The sequence below is a fragment of the Clupea harengus genome, chromosome 5, assembly GCF_900700415.2.
Source record: "Clupea harengus chromosome 5, Ch_v2.0.2, whole genome shotgun sequence".
Lineage (NCBI taxonomy): Eukaryota > Metazoa > Chordata > Actinopteri > Clupeiformes > Clupeidae > Clupea > Clupea harengus.
Window position 1 is genome coordinate 27,007,599 of NC_045156.1, and position 19,284 is coordinate 27,026,882.

General features: G+C 40.8%; 3 protein-coding genes across 3 annotated transcripts; 1 reads left to right on the forward strand and 2 right to left on the reverse strand.

Annotated features, from left to right (window-relative positions):
* Window positions 1-1,108: 1,108 nt before the first annotated feature.
* Window positions 1,109-3,156, reverse strand: tusc2b (tumor suppressor 2, mitochondrial calcium regulator b). The gene is made up of 3 exons (XM_012831159.2): window positions 2,908-3,156; window positions 2,554-2,674; window positions 1,109-2,260 (listed from the first exon to the last, which is right to left on the reverse strand). The coding sequence occupies exons 1-3, from the start codon at window positions 3,054-3,056 to the stop codon at window positions 2,195-2,197; spliced, it is 336 nt and encodes a 111-aa protein (XP_012686613.1). The 5' UTR covers window positions 3,057-3,156; the 3' UTR covers window positions 1,109-2,194.
* Window positions 3,157-5,104: 1,948 nt separating this feature from the next.
* rassf1 (Ras association domain family member 1) lies at window positions 5,105-11,912 on the reverse strand. Its single transcript, XM_012831154.3, has 7 exons — window positions 11,426-11,912; window positions 9,938-10,715; window positions 9,146-9,270; window positions 6,923-7,027; window positions 6,430-6,721; window positions 5,985-6,100; window positions 5,105-5,853 (listed from the first exon to the last, which is right to left on the reverse strand). Exons 2-7 carry the CDS (start codon window positions 10,245-10,247, stop codon window positions 5,704-5,706), a joined length of 1,098 nt encoding a protein of 365 aa, XP_012686608.2. The 5' UTR covers window positions 10,248-10,715; window positions 11,426-11,912; the 3' UTR covers window positions 5,105-5,703.
* Window positions 11,913-15,470: 3,558 nt separating this feature from the next.
* LOC105903399 (transmembrane reductase CYB561D2) lies at window positions 15,471-18,762 on the forward strand. Its single transcript, XM_012831153.3, has 3 exons — window positions 15,471-15,963; window positions 16,371-16,408; window positions 16,552-18,762. Exons 1-3 carry the CDS (start codon window positions 15,837-15,839, stop codon window positions 17,053-17,055), a joined length of 669 nt encoding a protein of 222 aa, XP_012686607.1. The 5' UTR covers window positions 15,471-15,836; the 3' UTR covers window positions 17,056-18,762.
* The last annotated feature ends 522 nt before the right edge of the window (window positions 18,763-19,284 follow it).

Sequence of the window (19,284 nt, forward strand, 5' to 3'; positions counted from 1 at the left end):
CTGGCCTGACAATTAAGTTTCTGTGAATCTCCACTCCCTTCCTTCAGATAGTTTCCCTATCTCATCTGTCTCCTGCCCAGGCTGCCCTATGACCTTGGAATTTATGTCACTGGTCATCCTAAACTTGAAAGCATGTGCTTTGTATGTTATCTTAGGCCCGTTTCCAACTGCCTTTTCAGTTATACTGGTTAAATGGGCATACATTGTTAATATAAATAAAATGTTAATAAATTCATACCTAAACTGAATTTATCTTACAGTCACCCAGACTATCACCAACTGTGAGCTTCCTAAATTCTCACCTTCTAAAAACTGGCCAAGGTCAGGGCTCCCTGAATGTTTTGGTTTGTGTTTTGCAGGCACACCATTCTTGCTGCTTTTTGCTTGGTCAGCCAGCACAATTGGGTTAAAGCAGCCAGCCTAATAGAAAATGGGCCAATCACTTCAGCCCTTGGCAAATACGGAGTGGGGTTACAGTGAGGGCAGGTAAGAAGACAAATTAGCACTGAATGTCAAAATGGAGAGGATGGCAAGTTTTCAAAACTTTGTTTTCAGAACTAAGATGCCATATTGGCATTGAGACTCATTTCATAGGTAAGTGATGACAGTTACAAATACAGGCTAATGCACAGACTTCAAAAGATGTGTACGATTAGAAACAATGGTTATGTGACCTGTGAGGTTGAATAAGGAACATAATACATTAAATAAAAGTTAGGATGGTTCGGGGACCCCTAGTGGTCTGAGCAGTTACTATAAGGAGTCCCTGGCAAGATCTTCAAGTTCAACGAAACGCAATACTCAAGCCTTTGTTTAAATACAGTTCCTCCAAATGAACGTATTTCAAGGAGTTCATGCACGATTTAAAAAACTAAAAAAAGTGCATAACTAGAAGGACATCTTATATACAGCTGAGAGTTTAGGCGTATTTCAACTGAATATTCTTGCCTGGCATAAAATAGCAAGTGAACAAGATGTTTGTTCCTCAACACAAGTTCTTGATGTTTGCGTTTATAAAAAAGAAATGGGGTATGTGTGGTCCAGATTGCTCTCGGTATGGTCTTGGGATCCTTAATGGGTGGAAACTGCCAGCATGACATCACACTTCTTGATGTAATGGTCCTGCAGATTTTAATGCTTTCCTGTACCCAAGAAACATGCAATGAGACACCCTTTTCCCCCCTCCCCTACTGCAAAAATGTGGACACTAAGTGAAACATGTATTAAGGGTTATTTTCTTTTTACAAATTCAATGCAACACAAAATGAAACTGGTACAATAAATAAAACAGTGAATTCTGCCAAATTACATAGATATCAACAGAGCAGTGACATTGCTCATGTAGTCTTCTGGTGACTTCTCTACACATGTGTGTGTGGCTGCCAGGGGTAGAGGGGGAAAAAGACTTCTGACAAGACTTCCTGCTATCATGCAGCACAGCATCTCCTGCCACTGATTGTCTATTCTGCCAGAAAATCCAAATGATGTTACAAGGAGTTCATGGGAGAAAAACATGCACGATTTAAAAAACTAAAAAAAGTGCATAACTAGAAGGACATCTTATATTCAGCTGAGAGTTTAGGCATTCTGACCAAAGATCCTTAGCCCTGACCAAAGTAAACTCCATAGCTAGTTGCCTAAGAGGCTGACACTAGAACCTTTGGCAGGAACTATCCCTTGCACAGAACTCTCACCATGGAAATGGCCATACATACCTTAGACAAAGGGGAAAAACTGTTTCCATACATTCTTAGGGTTTCCAAAAAACAATGTAGCATTCCAGAACATTCAATAGAGCAAGACAAAAATGATAGTGTGTGCAGCACAGCGTTCCTGCCAAGAGGATCAATGCGACATAATTTCCTCTCTTTTGTCTAACAATCACACACATACACACCGCCTAACAATATGTATCTAAGATACGGCAGGGAGAGAGGAGTCAGTCCATCAGTGTTCACAGATCCTCGGTCTCCATGAGCAGAATACCAGAGCTTTAGCTTTCTCCCATGTCACAGTCTACATGCAGGGAGCTCGGCATGCCCCAGGTCAGCCAGCCACACCGAACAGAGGAGTCCTTCTTCTTCTTCTCTGAAAGATCACTGCCAGTGTCCATCACAGTGGGGGCGGGGATTCAGTAAAGAGGACAGGGGATATTGGTGAAATCTACATGGTCTGTAGCATGTTTGCTCCTTTGTCAACCCTCACAGAGTACTACTGGAAAATCTACATGGATGGAAGGGTGATCCAGCTTGATTGTTCCCTTTGAAAAAGAAGAGGAGATGACGGAGCAGTTAGTAGATAATCATAAAAAAAGAGACAGCATAAGGGGGAATAAATAAAGAGTGAGGTCATGTGCTAAAACGACAGGGTCACAGATTTGAACAAAAGATCCCTTGCACTTTAATTCACCTTAGATATAGGGCTCAAAATAACTAATTTCAGTCTTCTTTCCTCCTGGGGAATAGTAAATAGAGGCTAATTTTGGGGTCAAAAACCCAGACCTTCCCCAACACTTCATAGCACTTCATAAAGCCAAACAGAATGGTCCCAAACCTGAGGTATAAGGTTCTTATGGATCCGCTTCAACTTGGCCTTTCTCCGACCATTTTTTGTCACCACAGTTTCCTCATAAAACTCGTGGGCCAAGTCTCCATCTTCATCATAGTAAAGTGAGCTGGGTAAACACAGCCATTAATCAATAAACCATCAATGACACATTAACAATGATGACATTAAGCTGTACATGAAAGAACACCTTTACAAATACAAAGAACTAGCCTAATTATGTGCAACAAATGACAGTGAAGATCCACTGTGCAAGTTCAAATCAGGGGTACAGAATGCAGCCGTGTGTCTTGTTTTTATTTAGCATTTGGCGTCTCGTACTAGCTCTGTGGCTATATTTACCTTCGTCTGGTAAACACGAAGGGTGTTGCACTCCTAAAACTTCGCGGACGTGCCAGTGGCTGATCATTTCCCTCTTTGGCTTGTTCATCAATGCCGCCAGAACCAGAGAAGGGCCAATAGCTTTTGGATTTGGAGCCGCTGCCTCCCATTTTCAACCACAGGACATTATTTTCTTGGCCAGTGAGCACTCAATGTTAAAATGTAATTCAAAACACCGGTTGAAATTGTGTCTCCTCTCGGGAACTTGATCTGAAAAACACGTTACACTCGAAATTAGTGCAAACATACATTAATAGATTTGTCTAATCGAATCAAAAACACTTCCAATAATCATGAAATACATTTCACACAATAATGTCAAACAAGGCTTATTGTGTTTCGCTTTGTAACGTTATTTTACATTTCTGCTACGTTTCATAAACAATGTCTTGACTTTGCATTCATGCTAAGGTTACATGCTGAGTCAACAAGGCTACAGACTAATTAACTCGCAAGCTAGTTTCACTGACTAATTCTGCTCACTCGATGGCCACATCGCTAGTAGTGGAGCAGTAGTTGAAGTCTTTTTATTCTGCGGTGGATATTTCATATTAGAGTTTCCACGCATTTGTTGTCATCAACAATTGTTGTAGTAATACGTTTTAGCTCTGACAGACTGCTATCATAATTAGCTAACGTTTCTCCTAGCGAATGTATTGATAAGACGGGCTGACAATGACAGGACAGCCTTTTTTAGTTAAGTTACTGGCCAGTTACCTAGCTCTCAGGTCAACTTTAAGTAGGAAAGTAAGCCATTTCCCATAGCATTAATGTATTCATAGCTAGCTTAGTAGCTAACACTAGCAAGCTTCGTCTTTCTAAATAATAATGTTTTAGCTAAGGGCTTTGCCTTGGGCCAGGCGGCTAGTGGTAACTGGCTAACATACCGTTAGCTGGCATAACGAAACAGACAGAAAGGTGAGACGGTCGCAATATTGAATAAATGAAAACAGCCAACGTTTTTAACATAAAATCAAAGCCCGCTGAATTTCTATGGCACTAATGTTACTTCACCTTACATGCCACTTATAAACCTCACTGTTAGGCATTTGTGTAACTGCAGACAACCTAATGCTACTAAGCTGGCAGGTTTCCCCACGATGTTATGAACATATTTAGTTGTTGTCATGCTAGCTGTAGTTAGCTAAAGTAGCCACCAAAGAAGCTAGGATATCTAGCCAACTAAAGAGGATGGCGAGTTCCAGTTTTTTTCTCCAATTTATGCGCAGAAGCGTGACTGTACTCCATTGACACTTACCAGCAGTGAATAATAAATATCTCCTTTATCAAACACGACTGAGATATTCCACAAAATTATTGCTATCACACTTAAATTGTTCAAAACTGCCTTCTGAGCAATTTCCACATTAGCTCTCAGCTGCAAGCGCTGCAACACTCAGGATGTGTGGAGACGTCATCTCTACGTCATGTCCGTTTAGTTCATATTTTGTCCATCCACGGAGTTTTTCCATTATTTGCAGCAGGGTTCAAAAACTAGCCCGCATGGTTAAGTTAACTAATTTGAATCTAAACCGTGCAGGCCTATTGAGCTACCTAGACACAGTTATATCCCTATGGCTTGCAAAGGAACCCTAGGAACTTTTTATCTATTGGGGGAAAACTGCATTCTCTAAATCTAAAAGTCTTCCTTACTATCATCAAACAAACAATTCACTTGCCCTTTCTCATATTCTTTATGTATTACATCTCAGTTTATCTTTAAAGGTGGAGTAAGTTATTTTGGGTTACAGAAATGAAATTTATTCTCAAGGTTTAATGATTATGTAAGTGTTGTTTCCTAAATGGCACTCTGAGATTCTTGGCACTCTGAGATTCTTTTGAATGAAGAGTGCATTACAAATAAAATAAATTATTATTATTATTAAATATCTCCACTATACATTTTGTTTCTGAGTTTCAGCACTATTTGTTGGCATGTGCTCTGTAAAATGTCAACAAATGCATACAGAACACTTCAAACTAAGTATCAAGATGCACAGAAGACACAATTGCCAACTCTATCCTTCAGCTATGCTATTATTTTGGGACTATGAGAATAAAAAAAAAAACACTGTCTCTACCTTTCAGATCTCCTCTGTTTCCGCATGTTTCTGTCAGTAAGCATAGTTTTTTCTTTCAAATATTGAATTGTGAAAAGTTCGTCTTAAAAATATTTATTAACTTTAAAACACCCAAAACAGATCATTTGTCACTGCCTGACATTTTCCAGTGTATGAACTGAATTGATAAATGTAACTTAAATACATTATTTTATCAGCCTAAGGACAAAATAATAAAATCTAAAATTATAATAAAAAGTATATCATGTAGTTTTCACACTGTAAACAGGAAAAATTAAATAAACCTAAACTAAACGTATTTAAATATTCTGTCATCTAAATTATTTAATCTTGTTCCACAGTACATTTTTCCATTAGAACATTTTCCATGTCTGGAGTTCCCATAACAGTGCTAAGTGGTGACCTGTTTTGTTAACATTCACTATTTACAAAAAGAGTCAATATTCCTGGTCTCAAATGGCTATCAACCACATCAAGAGCATTATGCACATAGTCTCCTCGCTCAGTTTGTACAGTCTCCCCTTTCACTCGACTCTCTTGTGCTGTTGTTCCGCACCTTTCTGTTACTGGTCTACCCTGTTTTGCTCAGACATAGTCTCTGGGTCTCTGGGGGTAGACAGCCACATCCAGCCACTACTGGATGCCATCCACATGCTGGGATATGCTGGCACCATGTTCATCCTGGTGCTGTGATGTTGGTTAGTGCCTCTTTCATCCGTTCACGGGCCAAGGCATACCGCCGGACAATCTGACGGACGTACTCTTCCTCTTCTCGCTGAAGGATCCGCAGGAAATTGTGAAGCTCCGGCATGGTAAAAGCATCCCACTGTGTAGACAACAGTAAGAACAGTTTAGCTACTCATTGCTTTTTCTGTAAGGAATTTCTACCTGTGGTTTAAGACAGTTTCTAATACATGGTTCATTGGTGAAATTGTCATGATTGTAAAGCAAACTCACATTGACCTCTCCAGTCTCATTTTCTCTGAGCACCAGACTCAGGGATTTCTCACTGGGCCCCGCGCACAGACGCAGCCGAAGAGGGCATTCATCGTCAGTTAGCTTACGCAAGTAAACTGAGGGAAAAAAGTACATTTCCCCCAAAGATTTTGTTAATGTTTAATCATGAGGAATGAAACTGCTTTTGTAAAATGTCCGCTTTAAATCTTTTACTGTGAATATTAAAATGGAACCCTACCCAAATAACTGACATGAAATCCATAATGAAAATGTTTTTTTAAACAAAGTAATGTGGTAATACCGTGAAGAATAAAGACAGTATCAAGGCTGCTGCATGATATTCTTACTTCAATAATCTGACTGAGTAATAGCACCATGCACCATGCATAGCATCATGTCACTATAAACCACCATATTCTCAGGATGATAACACTGTGGTTCCCACCTGTGTTCTGCCGTTCAGCACGCTCAAACAGGGCGAATTTAGCAGGATTATCCACCACTGTGAACTTGTTAAGCAGAGCTTCAATAACCTCACGGGCACGCGTACGGGAACTGATGTGGAGCTGCTTGGCTGCATCCTTCGGCAGATAGAAGGACGTTCGCCGCGTTGTCCCTTCACTCTCCTGCCAAGAACCATCATGTGTTGAGCAGCTACGGCGAGGTGGGGGCAAAGACACAGGACGTGACAGCTTAAACTGGACCTTAATGAAGCCCGTGTAGGAGCCATCTCGATTCTGAACACAAAGTAGAAGCGAAAGAGAGAAATTGGTCAAATACATTTGCTTAATAACACCATCTATACATCATATTGGTGTTTGATTACTTATCGTCACAATTGCGGGAGAACAGTATTTGGTCTTCCTTTAGGAGGACTTTGGTCACTGTATTAACAATTATGAAATGTATCCAAGTTGGTAGCTTCTGTGTTTACTCACAAGGACCATGAAGAGGTTGCCATTGATTTGAGCATTGTACTCTTTCACCTTCTTCTGAATGTCAGTGGCTGTCAGCTCCTTTTTCCCCCACTCAATCTGCTCATCCTAAAACCAAGGGAAAGGCAGATTCGGGTCATATACAATAGCAGCCCACAGGAGATTGTCCTGATGAATACCACTAGGGGGCACCAATTCCCACTCCCCAAATTCAAGAAGACAGGAACAGTTGGGATCCCCTGTCTCGTGCCTCATATGAAGTCAGCGAGGTCCTCACTGGATACACATGCAACACTGAACGTAGGCTTTCAAACACAAATGCATCCTCTCCCATGACGTTTCCTGTAAGCTAACTAAAAATGTATACAATTCTTGCCCATGACCTGACTATAGGCTAGGTGGGCTATTGAACACAATCACATTGAGTTCTTTCAGTGCTGACTTATAACCCAACTTAAATCAGGAGCAAAGATTTGATCAGGTCCCATGTAGTAAAAATACCACACTCAGCCAGGGAGAGATGATGGGCTATTTCCAGCAGAAACCGAATCTGGAAGTTGCTAGAATTCTAACTGAGATTTGACTACAATACATGTTAACTTAACAAAATGCAAAACACAACAGTGAAATAATCATGGTTAATGTAACTGATGTGCTTATCCCAGGACATTGACATTAGATTTTACACATGAATTGCATCAAGCCTTGTGTCACTAATTATAAGACTATTCAAATGATTAAGACCAACAAGAAAGAGAGAAAATAATAATCAACTTGAAGGATTTAAAGCAATATTGTAGGCTGTTATACATTTTAACAAAGGACAAAGCTGTTGGGTAAAGCCAGGGCCTGGCCATCTGAGCCATTAGTGGCTGAAGCATACTAATGTAGTTAAGCAGCCAGGGCTAGTACCATGAAGTGACCATGTGCATTTATTATTTAAATTACACAGAGAAGACAGACCCCAGACCACCTTCCCCCAACATGCAATTAACAGCTGTTCTGTGCTGAAGTCGCAGTGAAATTCACCATTACTTAATGTCAAATGTAGAGAACAAAATTAGAACTGTATATTAGGCTATGTAATAACATTGTATGGAGCTACTCTGCTTGTTTAACTCTACGCAAAGATTTACATCTTTTTTTTTCTTTTTTAGGTCGGTTTTCCTCACCTGTCTATTTGGTTTACGAAAAAAAGACGTGCGTGCTGTGAAGAAGTGCTCCAACTCCGAGTCAGAATCATCCTGACTGCAGTAGCCGCTGCTTGTTGTGCTGCCCCATGTCTTCTCAAAAGATGGAATGTGTTCAGCACAATCGGTCTTACTTCCATTCATTGTTACCAATGACAGTTGAGGAAAACCGAATAACTAAAAAGGTTTTTGCAGCCTGCTGAAAGTCGTCGTTGGATCCACTGATGTCTCAGCTCTGTAGCATTTGGATAAATAACGTGGACTGTAGTATGTGGCCTCATAGCAAATTACTTTTAAAACTCCACTGAATTCAGAAGTAACTACATTTACGCTTTTCTTGTGATGCGAACTACCTTATACTGGTGTGTATGTTGCGTGAATCCTATTTTGTACCCGTGCTTGACAGCTGATGAATAAGGATACGCGAAATCCCACCCGGATTGGCTGACAGCGTGTCTTGCCCCGCTGCCTATCCTGGGGCAAATAACCGCAACAGCCTATCAGACACAACAAAAGGTGATTGAGCTTACGAACTGTAGGCTATTTAATGTGCTGTGACGTTTTATGCTAAAAAAAAGTGCAACAGCAACACTGGTTTCTGAAAAAGGACATCATCTTAGTTTTAGGATGCTTTCTTTTGTGCAGACTGAACAAAAAAGATGAACAGCTGGCTTATTGTGAAGTTGCTTAGCAACCTCTCCTCACTGCCCTGTCGTAAATTGCATGCCGTTCTTGCTGCGCTGACAGTGCCGGAGGACGTAGGCCTAGGTAATAAAATCCATGTGAGCATATGGTACATAGAAAAACCGCGCTTTACAGCCAGAGGAGTTACCATGTCAATCCCATACCCTTCCCCCACTAGTCAAGGGAAGGTAAAAGAAATTGAACGAACGAACGAAAACACATCTGTGTAACAGTGCAACAGGGTATGTAATGTGCCTGTGAATTTGCATTTATGAAGAATCATTTCCCACACTGAACACAGAAAAAGGACCAACATAAGCTATATGGGATTTCTCCACTAGATAATTCTTACCACATTTGTATCTGTCTCTATGGTTTCCTCAGAAAGGTCAGACTGGTCAAAGAAGGCACTGCTATGGGAACAGCAGTCCAGCTGTATGAAGGGCTGACAGCGGTAATGACAAGTATACTGGCAGTCTACAGAAGAAGAAGATAAATTGTGAACGGAACAGAAGTGGATGAAAAAACAGGGTAACTTCAACACAATATCTAAAATGGATGAGCCTGAGTTGAGTCATTGGGGATATTTTGGGAATATATGTAAAGATGAACATATCATATATCAGTTCGGGCTTTAATATATGGTCTAAACAGATACAGGGGAAAATATAAAAAAAAACATGATTTACAGAGACCCCCGGTGTTCAAAGGTTTAGCTGACCATACACTTGTAACATTTCTCCAAAATGACTTTTATCTCATTAACAAGATCTTATCTAAATATAAAAAAAGTATTAACAAAGATAATATATTATTGTACATGTTTCCAGATATCTAATAATGGACAAGAGATTCTGCTCTGGTTGCATCTATCAGGATAGCTGACCCTTCTGCTATGGCTGACCACTCACATACACACAAATGCCCCGCATGTACATCTCTCTAGAAACTTAACTTCTTTACAGTACAACACGGAACTAACTGTATGCCAGGGTTGTGATACAGTAAGGTGAGTTGTGGGGACAGCTATGTCTTTGACAGTACGTAGCTTTAAAACAATAGCAACAGATCTAATACAAATTTTGAAAATGACAACCTCAGCAAACAGCCAAACAGTAATACTTTGGATGGTCCAGTTACTCACTGACACAGCGCATACTCGGCTTGTACAGGCCCCAGATGAATTCTCCACACAGGTCACACCAGGAGAGGTGTGCCTGACTACAAGGCTGGAAGTCATGACCCTCTGCTGGTTGTCCACTGAACCAGGCTGGCTCCTCCACCCTCACGCTGTCCCCCACCAGCCGCACCACTGCACCTAAAATCGGGCGCTCTGCTGCCCGACCCTGCCTTGGCGTCCGAGGGGCTGTTGGGGCCGGAGGTGGTGGGGGGGCCAGCTCAATGCCATCAACCAAGGTGAGATCCTTCAGCTCAATGAGCTCACAATTTGACATTCTGAGACTGAGCTATGCTGATGGGCATGACCAGAGCATGGGACCCTGTCGTTGTCAGTCATCCACAGGTAAAGGACAGCACACATATATGCCTATGTTCTGGCTGTCAACATCCAATGTCTTGGACACTGAAAAAATGTTGAAGGCTCCATTCTAAGTCACCCTGAGGTTTGCCAACTGAAGGGTTACAGGAAACGTGTTGTATTGAACAACACCCAAACTAAGAGGCAGTGATCATAGAGTCAGCAATGTATTAAAGGCTATTAACGGATCATCACAGAGAATCCTATGTGGCTTAAAGTAAATGTGTGAAGTCTGGAACTGTGTGTTCAGCTTATGATGTTAACAGAATGTTGTCCATTTTAGGGATTGACTTTATCCTGCTTAATTGAACTTCTGTCTGGCTCCCTCATTTAGATCAAAGGAACAGTGTTTTCATGGTAGATGGTCATCCTCTGGTTATATTATCTGAAACATAAACATGGAGATTTGGATTAAGTTTGCACTGCAATTCTGTAAGATTAAATGATGGAGCCATTCATTTTAATCCCCAACAAGACAAGACAAGGCAATTGAGTTGTGACTACTGTATCTCAAGAGAAATTATACTTTTAAGATATCAGGATCTTAATAATACAATATAGGGCTAGTGTATTAGCATGTGGTACGCGTATGCACACACACGGGCAAACGCACCTGGTCAAGGAAATGCACACTCACACTCAGCCCGTTGGACGCAAACTATGACGGTAAAATAATGACGCGCAGAAGTAATCACTTTTTTTATGGCCAGCCGGACCGCGACCCTTGATTGGGTGACAGGAATGAAAAGTGGATTGCCGTCATACAGACATGCCAACTGGGGCACCGCGAAAGCACAACAACTGCTCAATTAAGTAACTTTGTCACTTGGAAACTGAAGGAGTTTGCCTAGAACTGTGGAGTATTAGCGTTTTATTACATTCCCATGACATTTCAGTTGGTTTAGGGTAAGGAAGATATAGAACCTGTTTCTAGGATTGAACACTGAATACAATATAAAAGTAATCTTTGTAAAGTTTAGCTGTTCTCTACCGACCATTTTGAGAATACAGTTTTAAAAGAATGCCCGATATCTGAATTTGCGCAGTGTAAATCTAAAACAACAGATTACATGCATGACAAGAAGCTTAACAAACCTTTATAGCATATATTTAGGTCACCACCACGCTGTCCATGTGAGCCAAGCCTTAAAATACATCGCCTCAACACGGTTAAAATTCGTCAGTGAGGTATCCTTTGCGTTCATTCATTTGTGCGTTTTCCTTGTGAAATAATTTCAGGCAAATCGGTTGTTTATTTAACTGGTTCTTGAATTCAGCTGTAGTTGACATAACACGCTCCTGAAACCCAGTTTGGAAATTAGTTGGTTCCTCTTATGCTTCTGTCCTAGAGAGTCCCATCGTCGATATCCATCAGAACACTTAGGCTTCGAAGGTGTTGGTAACAAGAGACGAGAGACACAGCAGGTTTGGTACCCACCATCCATCCAACCTACTTGGTGTGTCGAGCATTTTGCGCATGCACGTCAAACGACAGATTAGTCGCTAATCTCCCCTCAGTGGCTGTCCTATTTCATGCAGGAAAGAGCTTCCAGCTCTCCTGCCACCACCTCCCTCACTGAGCCAAATCCTGTGAAATATAGTGAATCTAGGCTACTTGAGAGCAATCAAAATGCTTCGGTTTGAAGGGCAACTATAATTGAAATTACTTTGACATTATACTGTGTCCACAAAATTGTTTTATCCAGACTCAAAGCAAGACAGATTTATGGCCCTTATTGTGGCCAATATTACCAGTTGAAACAGTCCTTGCTGTTCTGTTTGCAGAATTGAAAGGATCTTTTCCTCACCTTTCTCCATGCATGGAGCTGAAATTCTGAGGTTGTCACTGTCTTTCTGGTGGGTAGGTGTATACTGAAGTACAAATAGGCTCGCTTGGGAGAAGAAACACACCGTTGTCTAGACAGACTCTATGGGCTGAGTCTGTCACTTCATTTGACTTGACAGAATTGACTTGCCTTGCAATACACTTTCAAGTTCAAGTTAATGGAATGTCACTATTGAGGATACAAGCATGAACTGCAGCAAAGCACAGAAAAGAGGTACAACTGCAACAACTAAAACATCCCATGCATTGTCTTATTTTTACCAATGCAGCATGAACAGTTAGCAGGTGCCATGATTTAAGGCACAAAAAGGAGGGTCAGAGTTATGGTACCAAGTCACTGAGAGTCATTCTCTTATTTGTTACTGTTGTGTTATCTGCTGAAGTGAATTACCAAGGTAAGCCTCCTAAGCCAAAATATACTGCGGTAGTAATACATTTAATAGATATACTGTAATAAGCAAAACTAGTGTTGGCTAGTTTATTAGCATTTAACACAACCACTCTAATGAGCACAGCCAATTAGAATTTCATGTCAAGAGAATGTGGGCAAAACGAACAGATACTCCATGAGCTTGGCACTTCAGCATGCCTCATATAAGTTGTGCAGCAGTCTCTCCAGCTTTTAAGACCTCCGTGTTTATTGCCCCACCTCACCACCTGCTGTCCCTTCTTAACACCCTGGTGAATGTGTCCTATAAGCGGATGTTGACTTTTTTTATCAAAGGAAAGACTTAGTCTGGAAGTCAACAAAACAGCCACAGATAATAGTAGCTCTGTGTAACATCGGCTGTCTGGCAGCAAGCCACAGGTCACAAGGAAGGGAGGAATTCCTACTTGTGGAAAAAATGTTTTAATTGGTTTTGAATGTCTGATTTTGTACGGTCAATGCATTCCCCAATTATTCTTTTTACTCTGGGGCATTTGTTTAAACAATCTATATTCTAACCTAGTTTTCTAGTTGCAACACAAAAAGGGTCTGTATCAGCCTACTCTGAGTATACTTACTTTCATGGCTTCCATGACATAGGCTTTGAGATCCACTTTATTGATTCTTTTAATCATAGTTTATTTCAGCCACAATTTCAATTGCTTCAAATTGTTTGATCCAAAACTGTTTTTAACACTCTAATGGCCGCCACTGCACACAGGCTTATAGTGTTTGTTGAAGTATTTGTATTCTTCTTCTGGTGTGTGTGTCCCTAGGTGTGGGTTTCCCTTCATGCTTGCACCCCCTGAAGTGGGTTATGGTTAAAGCACATTTTGGTCAATAGCTCAAAAATGTCACCATCAAAATATCACATTTTTATGGCAAGTTGGCCTCTAGGAGAAGCATTTCCCTCTCATTACGATTCATTTGTAGAGTGGTGCCACTGAGTGAATCATTACTATATTGTTTGGATGCGCTGAAACTGACACATTTCTCAGGAACCACTCAAATTTGGAAATTTGGTATGCTCACACTTGGCTACATTTTCTCACATCTCCTAAAGTTCCGTTTGGCTCGCTCAACAAATATTCTAGCGCAGGCACTAGCTAATGAAATCATGTTTATGCTAATATCCAAAGAGAACAAGACTGGAAAAAAAAGATGGCTTTTTTTTTTGCTTAGATTTTTTTAAAGGTTGCCTAGAAATAGATACTGTACAATCCCCCGTTATTGTAACTAAAAAAATATGTGAAAGAGGTGATTTGCGAGGTGTCTGAGCCAATTATGTAATGTTAGCACGTTAGCAAGGTAACTACCCTCAAATTAAACAGCTTGCTGGTGAAGTTACACAACGGTCTGTAATTCATAGTGGAGTGATTGGTTGTTGACCTGTCTATCTTGCTATAAACGTCTGCGTTATCAACACAGCCCCTAGTGTCGGGTAAGCCCACTGTCAAGCACAACGGGTACGTGTGAGTGCACCCTAAAGCCAACCTGCACACACTCTGCAGGAAAGGCAGACATATTGCTAAAGCTAGCAAGCTAGGTGCAGAAGAATGGCAGAGAAAGTGCAACCAAAAATTCTAATTTCAATGATAATAATACACTTGATTTCTATAGCACCGTTCTGGAGGGGCTAGGATTTTTTTGGTTGTATACTTTCAAAATCTAGTTATGGCCTACTCTTGCTGGTTTCTCCAACATTGCCTTTCATACTTTTAATGCTACAATGATTTCCTCAATAACATTAAAGCACAACTGCTGCATAAAAGCAACCTGGAGTTGTGGCGACTGCAATGGTCTACTCACTGAACATCTGCAGCATTGGACATGCAGCTACATAACATCAGATTTTCTATTAGTAAGGGTAACCACTCAACCATAAGACGGCAACCGTGCAGCCACACACCTACGGCTCTTTTCTGACAGATGTTGTCTGTTCCTTTTTCTCAGTGCATGGACTCTTGTCCAGACTCAGAGAGCTTCCTTTGGACATCTTACACATTTCCCATCAAATATCTAGCTAGCTATTTTTTTTTTATCTGACCTCCAATTTTATATTATGAAGGCAGTGCCTGTGCCGACGCCTAAAAGTGACAGGAAGGCTCTGTGTCAATTAGTCTATTTTTTTCCTATTCATTTTAATAGTGTAAGAAATTATATTATTTTTTTATTGCAGCTAATACATTTTGTGTGATTATGCTGGGTGCAGGGATGTTTCTAGGGACACAGGGGCCCCAAGCAAAGTCTGAGCATGGATCCCCTAACCCTACCGCCTGACTTCCACCATCTACACATCTGCAAAGGGTGTCTGTTCAAGCAAACCTGCTAGGTACAGAGTAAATACTGTAGCAATCTTATGGAGTCAGGTGTATCTTTGGTTTCCTTGCCGGTTTTTAAGTCTCCTATCGCCTGCACTTCCGTTTAGAATAGTATAATAGGTAGTTGCATTTCATGGGGTGATTCTCATTTCCATTATTTCTCAATCCTCCTCTCCTTCCTCCCTTCCTTATGTCCTAACCCCTCCCTCTAATAAAAATGTGAAGGTACCTTCAAGAAGCCTATTCTATTGTAAATAACATTATTGTACAGGGAATTTGATATGCGACTGAAAACTATATTGAAATGAATAATGAATTGAAATTATTATATTTGAAAAAAAAAAATAAATAATAATAACAACAACAACAACAACAACTAGAAGGGTAAGTGTAGCGCAAACCTCTACCATGGCCACCACGCAATATCTACGTCGAAATGTTTTTTTATTTATTTATTATTTATTTAATTAGAGAAATCAACCAGTCAGGAACCCTGAATCTGTTTTTCACCATGCGCAACATTAACCACTAGGTCGCGCTCTACAGTGTCTCTATTGCGCCCAGTACTTGCCCAGTGGCTCAAACTCAGATGGGTTGCGCTAATCCCAACATCACAACTCAACAACGCTCAGCACACGTCAGCAGGAGTCAACGTCGGAGAACCGGAAACGTAAAGCAATCCATGCGCAGGCAAAATTAGTATTTGAAAATAGTGATATAGTAGTTTCATCGGCATAATGGACAATGTTTAAGTCGGTGCAACAGCGAAAGTATCGTTTTTAGCCTATTCAGCGACACGGATGCGTCTAGTTTCGAGGGTTTAAATGAGGGCACCGGCCTTCCTCCCGATTGTTGAACTGCAGTAGCCTTTGCTATCAAACTCCACTGAAGAGACTATTTCAGTCGAACGCTATGACACAGTCGGTACAGTCGGAACCTTGGATTTATGCTTTCACCAGGATTTTATTCGGGTCTCTCACTCATGTTATATCCGCTGGGTTCACTGTGTTCATAGCAGTGTTGGCTAGACCTGGATCTAGTAAGTAGTGCAGTGCACGCACGGAAGAATCAACTCTTGTTTACAAGTGTGCAAATTTGTATACAAAATTCAAAATACCTCTACTATAGTGATTTTAGGGAGTCATTGTATCTCAATGTTCATGTGCACTCTCTGTGTTATATCATTTTTACAGAGGGTTTTATGCATTTACACATCACATGAAAGTAAAAAAAAAAAATGCAATTAAAGGCCTGAAACAAAACAAGAAAGCATGTAGAGAGCAGTAATAGCCTACTGGAAACACAGTTTTACCTGTAGACATAAAAAAGGTGGACCAGGATGTCCGTGGTCTAAACAGCTATGCTGTCAGAATAATAATTTAAGAGTAAGTAACTTTAAACTGTCACCAAGTTACACTAAATCGAATCCCCTTTCTGTTTTACCAGGTCTGTTCTCCTGGCATCCCTTTCTGATGACACTAGCGGTAAGTAAAATCCATTTCAGGGTTGTAAATTCGGAGAGGGCTGTTAATGCATTACATATTTAACAGATGTAAACTACTGTACTCAGATCTGCCCTGAAGGAACCGCCACGCGCTTGAACACATCCTTTTTTGTCTTTCCCCAGTTTTCCCTGTTCATGACTGAAGCGGTGCTACTCTTCTCCCCGCACTCTTCTCCTGTCCGAAAACTTTCTCACAAGACCAAAGGCCGTATCCATTGGGTGCTGCAGTGCCTGTGCGTCACCTGTGCCTGCCTTGGCCTGAGTGCCATCTCTTACAATAAATACCTGAATGACAAACCCCACTTTACGTCGTGGCATGGACTCGTGGGCATCGTCACAGTGGGAATTGTGGGGGTCCAGTCCGTAGCCGCCCTACCTTTGATCTACATCAAACTGGCCAAGGGTTGGTCGCTGGCTAAGATGAAGCGCTACCATGCTGTGACGGGCCTCCTTACATACCTGCTGGGTAGCGGAAGTCTGGTCCTGGGTCTCTGGTCTGCGTGGTTCACAGGCTCGGTGAATGGACATGCCTGGTACTTGGCGATGCTCTGCCCCTCTTTGAGTGCACTGGTGATCATGAGCCAGGTCACTAGTGCGTATCTGGCCAAGAAACAAATGCAGTCCTGAAAGATGTCCAAAGTATGTACAGGTTGGCTACAACTCGATTTTTGACAGGGAGTTTTACAAATGGGTCTCCACAAAAGCAAGGGCTTTTTTTTTTACCTTGTGGAATCAGGCATTATTGTTGGTTTTGATAATGTTCATGCTAGTTTTAGATCACAGAGATTTAGAGATGTCTTTATCGGTATCATGTTTTTCTTACACATATTAAGAGATCTCTGTATTGACCATGGGACAATGTTGTAAAAAACTTTATTTATTTTCAACATGCATTTTAACAAAGATGTCCAATTGCTTTAAAAAAAAAATCTTTTGTGAGAAATGCTGAGAATAGCTCAGAATGAAGTTACTGTTGTGTATCTGTATTCTGTTAATCTATTTGTACAGTTTGTTAAAACAGGTTCATTTTGGTACAGTAATTATTTTTTCTATGAAAAATAATTGGTGTCTGCATATTTAGGCTGGACTTACAATTAGCCGTCATCCTAAATATTTTGGTTGAAGGAGCTGCCCTCACAAATTTTAAAAGGCATTTAAACATTTCTCTGTGGCCTGTATAGCCGATTCTGACTGTTAACAAAACTGACATTAGCAACTGAACTTGAATACAGCAGAGAAGGATTTATTTAGTTAAAACATCATTTTGGACATCTCCTCTTGGTTAAACAAGTGAGGCATAACCCACCCCAGTTTCTCCCCGTCTCTCTCACTTCCTCTGTGGCCTGACACAAGGGCCTGCAGCTCACAGATTGCTGGTCTTAGACTTACCTCCACAGTGGAGCACATTCAGATGACACTAGTGCCCAGTAAAAGGTCACACACACTAGGGCTGGGAGCGCATGGCTTGTGTTTACTGCATACACACTCTAAATACACAGTGCTTAATTCAGGAAACGTGACGAGGCTTTTGGGGGTTTCGGGTTACCCCATTTTATTTCCAATTTTGAATGGACAAATTCAGTATAAAATGTGTTGACCTGTGCCGTCATTCTAGTGTAGTTATGGGGCTCCTCCTGACATCCTTGAGTTGTCAGGAGGATGCTGTGGTATTTCTCACAATCCTAACAGGTCCTTTGACTGGGCACGCATCACCATCCAATACCCCTCGGACTCGTTAAGACAAAGAGGGATCTTTAAAAAAAATCGGACCATAATGTACAAAAATTAAAAAAATACAAATGAATTAACTTTCCACAATTTTCAATAAATAACTCAGGTATTGTTTTGTACCCAGAGACAACCAAAAAAAAAACCAGATATCGTCACTGGTCATGTGTAACAAATGAATATCATCAATACATAGAAAAGAAATATTTTGAATGTCAATGTAACGATTTGTACTGAACGATGAGTATACTTTAGGGGAAAGCAGCCTGTGGGAGGAGTTTGATATAACTAGAAAAAAAAAATCACTTAACTGGCAGACCCTTAATGGAGGGGTGCTAAGTTCAGAAGCTGCAAGTTTTCTAGCAATGGCATGAAATGCATCACCATTACTTGACTGAAAAACTATTTCCCACAATATCTTTAAAACCCTTAAACAAATAGTACAAAGAAATAACAGTCTAGACATTCATGGTGATTTAAGGGGGACAGAACTTGCTACACAACTGTAGACTACAAAAACAGAACAGTGTCCCAATTAAGGCTGATGTTTAAACCAAAAGATGTTAATCCCTCACCAAAATGTCAATAAAGGCTAACATGAAAGTACATTCTTTGATTAAGCATTTTTTTTTTTTTAAAAGAAGTCTTTTTTTATACTTGAACATGATCCCAAATGAGTCTTATACCACTCACTCACTTTTTTTTTTTTACCTCAAAATATGAATAAAGTCAATAGATAATACCTAATTCTCCATTTCAGCAGGTGATGCTACAGTACCTACCCGACAACTAATGATACTAAACTCCTCATGGTGGAGAATAATGGTTCAGAGAGACAGAGATGGGCTGTTCGGACCACAGCATCGTGTGGCTGCAGCGGGCAGCGCGGTGGTCAAAGCCAGTCTGACAAGAACAGGAAGGAGCTGGAAGAAAGGGCTATGTGGAAAAAAACCCTTAGTAGCGCAAATGGTCCCTTACGGTGTGATGTAAAGAATGTCTCCGACTCTTGAACCGCTGCCTCTCTCCTGACACTCTTGGTCAGAGTTTTGGATGAAGGAGTCTGTGTGCATTTCAGTGTTTCTTGTCTTGCTGGTCCCCACTTGGGTATATATGTGTGTGTGAGTGTGT

Excerpts from the sequence above, each read along its gene's own strand:
- tusc2b (XM_012831159.2), bottom strand. The coding sequence starts at position 3,056 with ATGGGAGGCAGCGGCTCCAAATCCAAAAGCTATTGGCCCTTCTCTGGT. Across the intron at positions 2,675-2,907 it reads TTCGTGTTTACCAGACGAAG|CTCACTTTACTATGATGAAG; the intron begins GTAAATATAGCC and ends GTGTTTACCCAG. Across the intron at positions 2,261-2,553 it reads ATAAGAACCTTATACCTCAG|GGAACAATCAAGCTGGATCA; the intron begins GTTTGGGACCAT and ends TCTTTTTCAAAG.
- rassf1 (XM_012831154.3), bottom strand. The coding sequence starts at position 10,247 with ATGTCAAATTGTGAGCTCATTGAGCTGAAGGATCTCACCTTGGTTGAT. Across the intron at positions 6,101-6,429 it reads TGCTGAACGGCAGAACACAG|TTTACTTGCGTAAGCTAACT; the intron begins GTGGGAACCACA and ends TTTTTCCCTCAG. Across the intron at positions 5,854-5,984 it reads ATGAGACTGGAGAGGTCAAT|TGGGATGCTTTTACCATGCC; the intron begins GTGAGTTTGCTT and ends TTGTCTACACAG.
- LOC105903399 (XM_012831153.3), top strand. The coding sequence starts at position 15,837 with ATGACACAGTCGGTACAGTCGGAACCTTGGATTTATGCTTTCACCAGG. Across the intron at positions 15,964-16,370 it reads GTTGGCTAGACCTGGATCTA|GTCTGTTCTCCTGGCATCCC; the intron begins GTAAGTAGTGCA and ends CTGTTTTACCAG. Across the intron at positions 16,409-16,551 it reads CCTTTCTGATGACACTAGCG|TTTTCCCTGTTCATGACTGA; the intron begins GTAAGTAAAATC and ends GTCTTTCCCCAG.